The 13,926-nt window shown below is 34.9% G+C and overlaps 1 protein-coding gene across 2 annotated transcripts in view; it reads left to right on the top strand.

Annotated features, from left to right (window-relative positions):
* The first annotated feature begins 3,742 nt into the window (after window positions 1-3,742).
* Window positions 3,743-13,926, top strand: part of LOC123306664 (nephrin-like) — a 721,736-nt gene continuing 711,552 nt past the window's right edge. For both annotated transcript variants that reach the window (XM_044888766.1, XM_044888768.1), the window contains exon 1: window positions 3,743-4,100. In XM_044888766.1, coding sequence (XP_044744701.1) covers window positions 3,953-4,100 — 148 coding nt within the window. In that variant the 5' untranslated portion in view covers window positions 3,743-3,952. The remainder of the gene's footprint in view (window positions 4,101-13,926) is intronic.

Below are 13,926 nucleotides of genomic sequence, written 5' to 3' on the forward strand. Positions count from 1 at the left end.
AGATCAGTATAATATAATAATATGCACTAGCTTGAGGAGAGTTTATGTTCGTTATCTTCTTTGGCTAGAGTTTGAATCCGTTACATGAGTTGTAGATTTCCAAAATATAAACCTGAGGATGAAATGCATATGATGCAGTGGTTGGGAATGGGTATCTCCCGGAGGAATTAACAGATAATTAAAAGAATGTTGAATTCTTCAACAAAAATCATCTTGCATAAGTGTTAACCTTTGAACAAAAATTTCACATGAATAAAGAACTGACAGGACAACTGGCGAGTACCTATTTGTTGCTGTTCATCTTAATACATTAATATAATAATAATAATTAGCTATTTATTGGTACCTTAAGACATTTACAATGTATAGGACAAGTCAAATGAAAAATAGAAAAATCAATTTTCGGGAACTTATTCTACGATGACATTAATCGAAAATCCTGTAGTAAACTTTTCGCCTTAATACACTCAAACATAAAATTCTCATATGCCACCACTTTTTTGGCTCTTCCAATAGAAGGAAATTCTTGGTCATCCTCTTCATTCACAATCTTTCTGATTGTGGAAATATTCAGCTGAAATATAAGTCGTTTAGATTCAGATGAAACATTATATATATTCTCTTACATTGAATATGTTCGCTGCTGTCTGACGTATTGTGGATTTTAGAATATCAGGATATAACTATTTGAATAAGCGGATTTGAATTCTAAATAGCACTGAAACCCTGTCTCTTTTTTCAATCACTTTGGGCATTTTCGTAATAAATAAAAATTGATATTAGTTATGGCAACGTCGTTATGACATTAACGACATTTCATGAGTGCCAACCTTACTCCGTTCTAGTTACAAAAACTTGAGAAAATTATTTCATGGCCAACCGACTGCCGAAATAAATGTGAATGGAGTATAGGTCTCGATAGAAAATTTTTGCAATAAAGAATTCACATTCAATTCAAAATGTGGTCGACGGAAAAATCTTGTAATCAACTCGTTTATTAATTGAGCGATTAATGATCTCGAACATTAACAATATCTCAATCACTAATCGCTTTCATTAATAACCTAGTTGATTCAGGCCCGGATCTACTATTTTTTCTGACCGGGGCAGAAATTCATGATGGCGCCCCCCCCCTCTAAGGTTCTTAGGAAACATATAATTGCATATTCGTCATCGCGATTTCAACCCGAGTTATTTTTTTCACTAATTCGAGGTCGTTGATTACGAATATGTAATTAGATTTTTCCTATAATGAGTACTTTAGGAAAAAAATCAATCATTTTTTCCCATTGTTCCATTAAAATATATTTTTTTCCCAAAGTACTCATCTTAGGAAAAATCTAATTGCTTATTCGTAATCTTCGACCACGAATTAGTGGAAAAAATGACTCGGGTTGAAATCGTTCGAAAAATAAAAAAGTTTGTTTTTACGAGAATGTCGTTTGGAACCCTCGCTCACCTATCGTTTTTACCCGCGCTTTACGAACGAAATTATTCCGAATGACAATTTTTTCATCGACCCGGGTCATTTTACTTATTAATTCGAGGTCGTAAATCACGAATATGCAATTTGATTTTTTGTAGGATCAGTATTTTGAGAAATAAATAACTTTTAGTGCAAAATTTCGAAGAAGTTTGAGGAGGTGTAGCAGCCAGAAAAAAGGCACTAGTCATATGCTGATTTTTTTGTGATAGATTGGTTCTCTGCAAATGGAAAAAAAACCACACTTCATTCATATACCGCTAACAGTTTAGATTTTATAATTTTTTCCGCGTAGGTCCAAAATTTCCGATATTCAATCGACCATAACTTAAAAACTTAATTTTTAAAAAATATCCGTTTGCATATTCGTGTTCTACGCCCTCGTATTAGTGTACAGTAAGAATTTGGTTCTGATCGGAGACCAAAAATATTTTTTTTAAAATCCATACAGTATGGAAAATTTGAAAAATTTTTGATCTGTGCGATTTCCATCAATATTGGTGTATTTACTAAATCGAGGGCGTAGATTACGAATATGCGAACAGAATTTTGCTGAATAGATTAGTTTTTAAGTTATATAAAAAATCGGAAATTTTGGCCCTTAGTTCCAGATGAAATGGGGATTAGTCGGTAATTCCCCAGGCAAAGAAATTACTGGCTCTATGCTTGCGACACATTATAGACAGACATATCCTATCTTTCAACCTATTTCACCCAAGTGATTTTGAAGATTTTTGGCATAATGATGGTTTATCATGATTCCATTCTACAGTTTCGATTTTAGCACTAGGAAATTAATTTTTTTTAACCTCTGGTTGATTTTGGCTCCCCCTGAAGCTGACGCCCGGGGCAAGCGCCCCGCTTGCCCCCCCCTAGATCCGGGCCTGAGTTGATTGAATAACTATTTCGGCAACTTTAACACGTCGCCACCATTAGCTCCACCATTTGCGCGGCGATTAAAGTTCACTTTCATGATACTTGATCAAACTACCCCCCCAAAATGAATTTCATGCGGTATCAAATCACTAAAAAAATAGTACTCTACCTCCCCTACTATTATATGATAATTACCTCAATGCGCGCTTGAGTGGCGTGGCGTGTGCAGATACCAAAGGGAGGATAGCATTTTCGATCTCCTATTGAGCCTCCTTTCAATATTTTTTCAGTAATAATAACCTCACTCAATTAAACAAGATGCGACGTCATTTTGAGTTCGTCTGAAAACAAATAAATTAACTGGGAACCACCAGATCGTCGTGTTAGCACGAAACGCAATGAAAAGTTCTCCGAGAAATCCAAATCTAAGGTGTCACTAGTTAATCGAGAAATTTCAAGATCTTGATATTACTTGAGTCAAGACAAGATTTAATATGTCAAAAAAACTTCAAGACAAGATTTTTTAAATGTCTTGACTTTTCTCAAGGTAAGACAAGAAATTGGTCATCGAGATAAAAATTCTTGTCTTGTCGACCCAAGAAACCTTATTTGATGAAAATGACTAGAACTGTCAAAAATTAATTTTGTCAACTTTATAAACAGAAGGAGGAAAGTTTATCGCTAAACAAAATTTAGGGGTGGCTTTTTAGACCGTTTGCAATTATAGAAAAATATTACAATTTTCTTTTTGATTTGCTTTTTCGATTTCATTTTTGATGGTTTAATTATTTCTGAGAAAACAATTGAAGATTTCTTTCAGGTGCCATGTTTAGGCAGCTGTATCTAATCGAGGGCACCTCGAAAAAAAAATTGTATATGAAAGATCCACACTGTTTTTTGACAAGGATTCACAAATAAAACTTTTTCGCCACTATTCATTTACTCCGAAATATACATATAGGGTGAGTTCGAGGGTGAGTTATATAGATATATAACAATACTCCGTTTGGTTTATGTTTTCGATTCTTCGTCATTGGTGAGGTCACAAATCGATCACAGTTCCAATTGTGTTCTTGCAAAAGACCATAAATCAACTGCAATATTACAAGGAATTTCTTATTCCTCGTGAAAGGAAAGAAGCTAATTCACATTCAGTCGATGCGTCGAAAAATCCATCACGAATTCTCGATCGAGAATTTACACCTTTGTAGCATTGTTCCATGTTCAGCCGAAAATCCGAGCCGATTACCCGATTATCTAAGGTCTAAGGTAAACTACCCCTAAAAAGCCAAGTTCTCGTGGGCGTTCGGCGCGCATCGTCGCTTCAGCTATTGGCCGGGCGCACGTTACGTCCTATCGCCGTCAGTGGCAATTCTTCCGCAGTGTGGTAAGCGTTCGAAGCGTTCCGCGTTGTGGCCTGACAGATCGCGATCGTGATCAGCTACCGGTGTTTTCAGACTCCCGAATTAACCTTGTTCAAAGTTCGTCGCGTTTTCAGGCTTCTGTATAACTTTTTCCCAAGACAGAATCAGTGTCAGTGCTCCCCGAAAGAAACTAGTGAATTTTTCCCAATTGGATGAGTTTGTTGTCATCATGAAATTCAGGATGGCATCTATATTTAGTGTTAGGAAGGATTTAATTCGATGTTTCGAAAAAAATGCTTTATGTGTGATTCTTGTGCTTCTTTTCTGTGAATTTCATCTACCCCAAACTGGCGCCAAGATACTGGATAATGAACCTGGTAAGATCATCTTCATGTTTTGATGGTGATGTTTAATTATTTAAATACTCCACTTAAGTATATCAATGTATAAATTTTGCTACAAATCGGAAATTCTTCAGGGAATCGAATGAAAATGAAAAAATTTAATTTAAGATAACACACCCCAGTGAACAAACTAATATCCCTCATAATAGGTAAGTTTGAAATACTTCGAAACATGGATCACCAAAAAATTCCTGATCAGGTACAAGATGAACCAGCACCTCGGAAAAGGGGATATAAGTACATATATCAATTTTTTTCAGTTTCTTTCATTCAATAGTGCATACCTACCTCGATACCTACCTAATTCCCCAACAATCTTGAGTTTGAAAGTTGAATTTCCCTCCAAAACACCATGATCGGTCTTGGATCAGAGAAACCCATTTTGAATGTTCTCAACAAAAATTAGAAAAAAAAGGTTTTTTAATAATAAAAATCCTATGAATTTATCTCGGAATTTTTTGCATTCGCTGCAATAGGCAGCGATAATCATTTCGAAAAAAAGTATAGCATTTTATAAAATCAAATCTGTTATCCATCTTATTCATTGAAGGTATTAGATAATGGAAAAGAAATCTTCATGACTGCTCCAAATTTTTATTTTTCAGAATGAGACATATGTTTCGACCCTCACAAAAATAGGTCATCTTCAGGCATATGTTGAAAATTTTTAAATCAAAATTATTCGCCAAGAAAGGTCAAATATGAATATGAATTTTATACCTACATTTATTTCATCAGCGTCAAGATGAATTTTTAATTCAACTATTGACTACATACATATTTCATTTTCGAAAACTAAAAAGTGAAACCATCACGATTTATAATTTATTAGGGAAAAGATTAATTGAAAAGAAATTCTATATATGTAGTGAATTTCTCCCTCGACTTCTCCCAATTGGATGAGTTTGTTGTCATCATGAAATTCGGGATGGCATCTACAAGTATTTAGTGTTGGGAGGGATTTAATTCGATGTTTCGAAAAAAAATGCTTTTTGTGTGATTCTTGCGCTTTTTTCATGTGAATTTCATCTACCTCGAACTGGCGCCAAGATACCGGATAATGAACCTGGTAAGTTTATCTTCATGTTTCGATGGTGATGTTAAACCACTCGTTAAATCACTTCAGTACTCCACTTATATCGATGATATAAATTTATTTGGAAATCGAGAAGTTTTCGGAGAATCGAAAGAAAATTAAAAAATTTAATTTAAGATAACACCGAGGATAACACACTTTTACCGCCGAGCTTACCGCAGTGAACAAATTAATAACCCTCATAGGTATGTTAAGTTTGAAATACTTAACATAGATCAGCAAAGAATTCCTGATCAGGTACAAGAAAACCAAGCGGGAGAACTCTGAATAGGCGATATGTACATATATCAATTTTTGTCAGTTTCTTTCATTCAAAAGTGCATACCTAATTCCCCAACAATCTTGCGTTCGAAACTCGAATTTTTCTCCAAAATACCAATATAAAAAAGGGTTTTTTCAATAAAAAAAATCCTATAAATTCATTGCATTCGCTACGATAGGCTGCGATATTTATTCGAAAAAAAGTAGAATTTCATACCTACATTTATTTCATGAGTGAACCTACAAATTGTTGATTTACTTAGCTATTGTGCATTTCATTTTCGTAAACTAAAAAGTGAATTTATCACTATTAATTATTTATTGGGAAAAAGATAGGGAAAAAGATTGAAAAAAAGTGCTTTATACTGAGTCTCGTACTGATTGCTATAGATCGAATTTATCACATCTGAAAATTCTTGGAAAAATTTAATCAGTTCCGAAAACTCGATAAAGAGTACATAGTCCTTTGAGCTCAATTCTGAGCGTATCTACCTTTGCCGCCATACGAAGGGTGCTTGCAGGTTCTTCACAATCATCAAGTAATTCTTCTCCACATATAAATCACGTTTTTATTTCCCAATCAGCTATGACGAGTAGTATCGATATGTCATGAAAAAATTGTAACCTCGAGGTCTCAATTTTTCTTGGATTACTTTAAAAACCCGTTTGAAAATATGCATCTGAGCCAACCAAGGAGCCAACTGGTTCACAATTCGGTCTTGTACATTTTCTTCTGTAGGGTTAGATGATTCCATACTAGGTAGGATAGCATCCAAAATTTCTCTCCCTTTTTTCGGAATATAACACGAATGGTAGGTACTTACATCTAGTACATCATTCATTAAGTTTTTTATCAATTTGGGTAGGAAGGTGAATGTTTCCACAGCTTGCCCGAAAATAACGAAAAATTATTAAGAAAATTTATTTTATTTTCTTACTCGGACGCTGAACTTTTTTTTCATAATTAGGTACCTACCTAATGGATTGCAGAGAACAAAAAGAGTTCATTTCGGAAATATCTTTGAGAACAAAAGTCTCGAAAAAGGTGCTCATGCACAGTTTATATTTCAGAATTTTCCTCGAAAACTATAAGCAACTTTTCGAGCAACTTTTATACAATTATCGGGTATCACCAAGAATGACCTTGGTTTCAAACTACTTAATTAGTAGATATGAGAATAAAATAGTATTTGTGGTTAAATCATGAAATGGGCATATAATAATAGTATACATCGTTTTTATTGATTACTGAAATATCGAAATTTGTACATATAAGCGAGCATATAAGTTTATCCGCACAGGTGTTTGTATTTTGATTTTTATCATATCTAGTTGAAATATTTTGCAGACAACGAACATGAATCTTTGTGAGAAATTGGAGAATTTGAATCGTAATCTTTGCAATTGTTGTGGAATTTTCGAGGGAATTTTACTTGGTGAAAATTCAACGAGATCAGTCATGCAACAAGAATCTGTACAGAATCGAACATAAACAGGCTTTCCGTATCAATCTGGATCACTACATAACAACAGGAAGTTGTAGGAATTCAGACCACCGTTTTACCTGATTGTGGAAATTCCGCGAATGAGTAGAATGGTTGGCTGCCGGGATTACAGGGAGAGAAAAGTGAAGGGATAAACTAGCAATATACCTACCTTCGTAATACAGGCAGATAGGAGGGCCACAGTTTGATCCGTTTCCAGATACCCATCCTTTTCACTATGATGTCTTGGACCACAATCGTATACGACTGTTGAGAAAACAGCGTGATTCGTTGAGATGGTTCTCGATGAGATAGAATCGAGAGGATAGAATCCTTCACCTCGTAGAATATATAGCATTTGGATTGGGGGAGATTTATAGGATTTCAAGAATTTTGTCGTTATATTGGGAAGTTTATTTGTTTGAAATTTTATTTTTTTTCACTGAAATCTGTATAAGAGCAGAAATATAGTAGCGATGTGGTTATTGCAGTCGTTATTTTAATCGAAGATTATAGTTCATTGAACTGATTAACTGTCGGCTTCTCAGTCGTCCACTTCGAGAAGAAAAAATTGAATAATGAAAAATCAATGATTTTTATGATCATTCATTATCAGAGCTATTTTTGTATCTATAAGATGAAATCGTGGCTCGAAATGTGGACAAAATAAGCTTTGAAATAATATCTGTTCTTCGAAATATTCTCCGAAATATGCGTTTGGAAGAGAAGAAGAAACTTCGAAAAAGTGTTTTAATTTTTTACGGTTTTGGTACACAACTGTTTTTGTTTAATTGTATCTGCATGTGATATTACAATATAGCAATTCCGAGAGCGATTCCATTTTTGCATCAACCTCGGCATCAACTGGTCGAGTTGGATCAGCGACTATATATCGCACGAAATGCATAAGTATTTTCAACGAGACATTAATATGGAAGATGACTTTTCATACTTGCTTTTTTCTAAATTGTGATTTATTTGGTCCATTAACATTTAACGCTAAGAAATTATGAAAGAAATTGCTAAGATTTTACATCCAAAACTGTCAGCAAAATTGTGTTGGTTGATGGTTATTACTATTGACTGTCTTCCCCTCACTAATTTGTTGGAGATTTTTTTAACTGTCATTTAAAAATAGGATGCCGTTATGTATGGGTGGGGCTGAAGAAGAAGACCATTTTTAGACAAAAATGCAATTTCAGAATGAAAGATTACACATCCTTCCGATTTCATTGTTTTTCGAAGTGTAGAAAATAGTGTTCGAGTAAAGTCTTCGGTAAAGTCTGAGTTTCAGTAGGTTATATTTCCATGTTTCACACAATTATCATGGCTGGTAAATAACTCGTCGAGTGATACACAGAACACTCTTGATAACTTCTTTATTGTTTTTGAACTGTTTCAAGAAACCATCAAAAACTCCTGGACTTATTCATACTCTAGAACTCATAATTGCGAAAAAGACGATGCCCGGTGAGTTAGCGTCACTAATTTGTTTTTTTATTCATTTAAGAATCCACAATTGGCTGGAGCCATTCAGAATTTGTGTCAGGAACTCCAGAACTTTATCAAATTCAACTAGAACTCCAAAAAAACAGGGAAAAAGTCGGCTTGTACTTCACATGAGTGCTTTTCGACATACAATTTAAAATGTCATTTCCGTTTCTTTAATCTCTTGGTTTGCCAAGTTTCATTACCTCCTCATTCTTATTCAGCTCCATGCGCTTGAAGTCCTTGACCACTCATTTAAATATTTCGAAGAAATTCTTTCATCTCAGAGCGGCATCAACAACAGACAACAGGTGTTAAGTGACTGGCAGAAAAGATTCAATATTAATATTTCGCGCCTTCCAGCAAGAGAGGCGGTGTAAAGCGGGCTGTCAAAATGTTGGTGTGGGTCGGAAGGAGGTGCCGAAATAACCTGTAGCCCTTCGGAATACTACCGTCATTTCGCCAGGGGCTTGACACTTCCTTACCCCCACCCCAAATAAGGTTTTTAGTTCTGCAATCAGTCGCTATGTGACTCTGCATACGAAAATATATATCATATTCTCCACAGATTACTGTATTCTGACATATTGGATTTGTGAACGCCAACAGTGTCAATGTCAATATGTTTTAATGCAAATTCTTGTTTACAAACGAGATCTTATGCGAGAGTAAATTAAAAATACCCATTTATTGAACTCGACAGTCTTATCAGGAAATCGATTTTCTTGTAAGAAATGTTTGATTCAAAGAACCACGTAATTATAACATTAATCGTTTATACTTGAACCAATCCAACCAAACCCTTTAAAAATTGTGTTAATGGAAATGAAAGTCAAACTGTGTAGTCAGGTATTAAGCCACTCCGTGGGGTCAATGATGAAGCTCATTTCTCAATGGGGTAAGTTTTTTTTTCAAACATAATAATACAAAAATTTACTATTTTCCTTTTTAGAAATCAAGCATCCGCTTCAGCTTCCCAGAGAGGCTATCGACACTGCTGACTTTATACTATTCTTGGAAGAGTTATTTGATTCGTTGAATGTATCCAGAGTTTGCACATCCACTGCGAAACTCTCAAAGAAGACGGTTAGTATTCAAACAGAACACAATGTTTGTTGGGAGCAGGCGATACAAATTTTCAACAGTATTTCATTTTATTGCTCTCGAAAGAAAAGATCCATTGTGGTGCCCACTTTGAAGAATATAGTGACAACATTGAAAGCATTCCTTTACCTTAGGCAAAAACTGTTCAGTGATTATCACTTTAAATATATTCTCACTGGGGCTTTCAATCAAGATTATTTGGAAAACCTTTTTGTGTACATTAGAGCACATGGAGTAAGGAATACTGACCCAAGTGTTGAACACTTTATTTCATCATTCAAAACTGCATGTCAGTGCATTCCTGGGGATCTAACTGTGAGGAAGATAAAACGGAGTCGTTGTTTAGAGACTTTGAAATCTTTCCTGCAGGAAAATATAATATCCACATAGGTCTTTGGGCAACTAATTTTTTCTTTTCCAAATTATTAATGGATGCTAAGCTTTGGCATGCTGTTTTTGATTTCTATTGCCAACTCCCAACAAACATTATGTCCTTTTTGGATAATGTTGAAGATTTCTGAAGATATAATAATTTCAACCTCATTTCCTATGAACAATATTATTACTGTTTATTATAATTATTGTCTTACGAAGATATGTGACCCTATTGACATTTTACCTCTGCTCATATATTCATTGCCATAATTATAGCTTATGTATTTCCATTTTTTTTTCCTGTGCTGGGTATATCAATATATGTATATTGTTCATGACAAGTTTTATTTCTCCTTAAAATTCGCCCTAATAATCCATATTATTCTATCGACGTCTAAAATACCAGTGGATGGGCTAATTTAAATTTCGCGCCATGCGATTGCAGTTTCCCGTTATACCGACATTTCTCCCGGTTAGTTGGGTGGCAAGCGCATGGGGGCGCTGAGGGCGGGATAAACTGTATTTTTCATCGTAGAACGTGAGTGTCAGATCTATTCTACTCTGTAATCTGTGCATTTCGCCGACAAGTCGAGAAACTGGAGGAACACTATGAATATTCATTACCCCGCTAAGAAAAATCGGGGCAGGAGTGCAGTGCAGCTATTATCTTCATGTTGAATTTCACCTACAGCGGACCACTATGCTTCGCAAACTTCGCATAATGTTCAACACCGAATCAATAATAAGGGAAATACTATATCAGGTATTTTCGAAATAATGAACTGATAATTGATACCGTTTAGTTTACAGTATTGGATATCTAAAAGTATGTGGTCAGAAGAAATATTCAACCGAGTATTCAGTATCCCATGAATTCAGCTCGAGTCAAATGCTGAAAAATTCGAGATCATCAGCCTGACTACCTAAAGTAATACAGATTATTTTTTGTTCTTCTTTTGGCGAAGTTTTCTCAAAAAAGCTCGCAAAAAAGATTGTTGCTTTTTATTATTCTTTCATTTATAAAATATCTGAAATATATTATAATGTTTTTTTTGTAAAATCAATAGTTTTCGACTTATTAGCTATTGAAACCTGAAAGTTTTTGAATTGGTTTTCACGAATTGCTCAAAAATTAAAGGCTTCGTCGAAATACTTCTTATAAACAAAATTGTAGCTTATTAAAAAAAAAAACAAACTGGTTTCGCTCGAAATATTTGAATGCAGTGTGAATCGAGGTATGACTTATCTCGTGACTTATTTATATTGAGTATGAATTCGCAAACTACTGAATTTTAAGCGTTCAACAACAAATTCACAAAAGACCGAGCAAAAGACAATTGTCAAGTTCGGGAAATATTCATATAGGATCTTTTTTGGAGTACGCGACAAGAGCTTTAGAATTCAGTAGCTTCATAACAAATAAATTTTCAAAATTATCAGAAATACTCTCACAATTACCAACAGAATCAAAATTGGACGTATCTTTTCTCTTTGTAGCACTTGAGTTCTGTCAAAGTTACTCAGGAGTGTGGACCATCTTAGGTGTCTAGTTTGAAAAAGAAATCTGAAATCAAGTGGGGCGCGGTTTTTACAATTTCGAAACGGTTGTTTGCTGTTTTACGTACTTTGCATAAAAAATTACTTAGTTATGAAAGATTTAAATTTGTATTTTGCAATGAATAAAGTTCGCTTCTCCCATTCATTTGAAGGAAATAATTTTTGAAGAGAAGGGTTTCGAAAGTTTTAGATTTAAATGTGCACAGAGCTATAAAAATTATACAGAAAAGTACAAATATGAAAGATGGATTGCATACCTCAAAAAGTGACCGAGTTATCACCCAAAAAAAAGTTTGGAGGTATTTTTGGACAGTGTTACGCATATAAACATAATAATATAAAAGTTCCCAGATAGGCATGGGTGCGCGTCGTGCGCGTAGGTAGGTGCTCGTAATGGTGCCATCTGATGAGATGAGGGCGGTGTATTCTTTTGTATTGTGTGACTTTAATGCGTGAATTTTGTTACTTTACAAGTTTAGGAATATACCGTCTTACAGGATGGCGCTGCCGGGATTTAGGATTTATTATATGTTTGCAATGTGTTGATTCTCTCTCCCAGGAGTGATTGGCACCTCATAATGAAGAGTTCTGCGCATTATAAAGGGTGCTTACAAATAAGATGTGAACCGTGGAGGAGGTGTAAGTATCACTCATTTGCTGTCGTTTGAGCCATATTTATTGATAACTAAAAATCAATAGTTTCCGAGATATTTGAGTTTTTCAAAAAACTTTCACACCTTACTTCATTTTTCGTCAATTTTTTCAACGTTGACCAAGTTTGATTATAATTTTGAATTATTTTCATCGAAAAAATATATGATACGTATGGAAAAAGCAAAACAATTTTGTATTTCGAATTTTTTCATGCATGAATTGTGGAATTCGAAAGTTGCAGGCAAATTGATATTAGAAATTGATTTTTCTTTGAGAAATGAGAAATAGGCAAAAAACGAGAATCTTCTCCCCTTAATTCCATTACATCAACGTTTCGGTCATATAGTAAGAACGTTCTGCACGATTTGGAAAATCGGAGGTTAACAAATACGTGATAGGAACTGTGGGAACAAAATATGTAAACTGGTTCAAAATGGATTTCAGCTTTATACTTAGCTCCGAAGAGTATTGAAGATTTAAACGCTTATTGATTTCTTTCATTTATTAAAGCGACTGATAGAAACAGTTAGGTAGTTACGTGAAATTGCATCAAAGTTCATGTCCAACGATAGATTTTGCTTCAAAAAGTCTCAAGTTCAAATGTGTTTCGGGAAATATATTTTTCGAGAAAGATGGAGCTGGCAATGCCATTCAGGAGTAATGAAGGCTACACGAATGAATAAGCCAGCACTCGAGCCAGCAGCTCCTGACAATTTGCTCGAAATAATTTTTTGCAGTTGTAAATCCAGGCTGCTTATCTTTATGCGGATTCAGAAAAAAAGGCCTTAAATTCTCAGTTGTATGAATGAAATGGTAATCGTGTAAAATAAATTATGATAACCTCACTTCTAAACAATTTCAATTGAACGATAAATACTTTAGGAATGGGCCAACAGATATGACGATCGTTATATCCATCTGTCACTTCAAGCAAATGTGTTAGAAAAGCGGGAAAACCTTCCATTTCAGAGATATGTTCGATACCAAAGGCTATTATATTGGCTATCCGATATCAACTTCAACTTTTTTTTCGATCAAGGTCACTTCAAGGATCAAAACCACTCTTTGGAAAGTGACCAATTCTCCCCGATGCCAAAAATAAAAAAAACTCGAAAAAGAAATTGCATTGAATCGATTAAGTGTCTATGAGCGGTACTTATCTTTGTTTAACTTTATATTTCTGATTACTGACTGACATTTGAGAACAGTTTGTCCTATCCTGACGTTTTGAATAATTTAGGGCGGAAAAAATCTCGTCTAGGGAAAAAGTGAAAACGCCGACTTCCAATGAATTTGGAAATTTGCTCAAACTGCACTCGCATATTGCGCTTGTCATGAACTGAACATAAGGTATTAACGGATTTGAAGCTTTGCCGCAGAACTATATAGTCACGTTCTAACTTGTGAACAACAATAGCTCTTTCACGAACATGGAAAATTCTTCAGCATTCTGCGGCACCACTATACTGAAAACTGTGTACGAGATTCTCAAACTATTCAAATTAAGCCTAAAATTACACCGAATGATGAATCGCAAATTCGGGGAAATTTATCATCCGCTGAGTGGAATTCTCTGTCTCTGCAAAAGAGCTGGTGTCTCGGCGAAGCTATACCAAATAATCATTCGGGTGTATTCATTACAGCATACAATGAGATCTAGAGATGGAACGGAGTGTGTACTTCGTCTGATCCTAAAACCGTGCCAGGGTTTCCGTAATCCAAGGAACTATCCCAATTTCTGTACACGAAACATGGATGGCTTGTCGTAAGGTAAATAAGA

Source organism: Coccinella septempunctata, chromosome 2, assembly GCF_907165205.1.
Source record: "Coccinella septempunctata chromosome 2, icCocSept1.1, whole genome shotgun sequence".
Lineage (NCBI taxonomy): Eukaryota > Metazoa > Arthropoda > Insecta > Coleoptera > Coccinellidae > Coccinella > Coccinella septempunctata.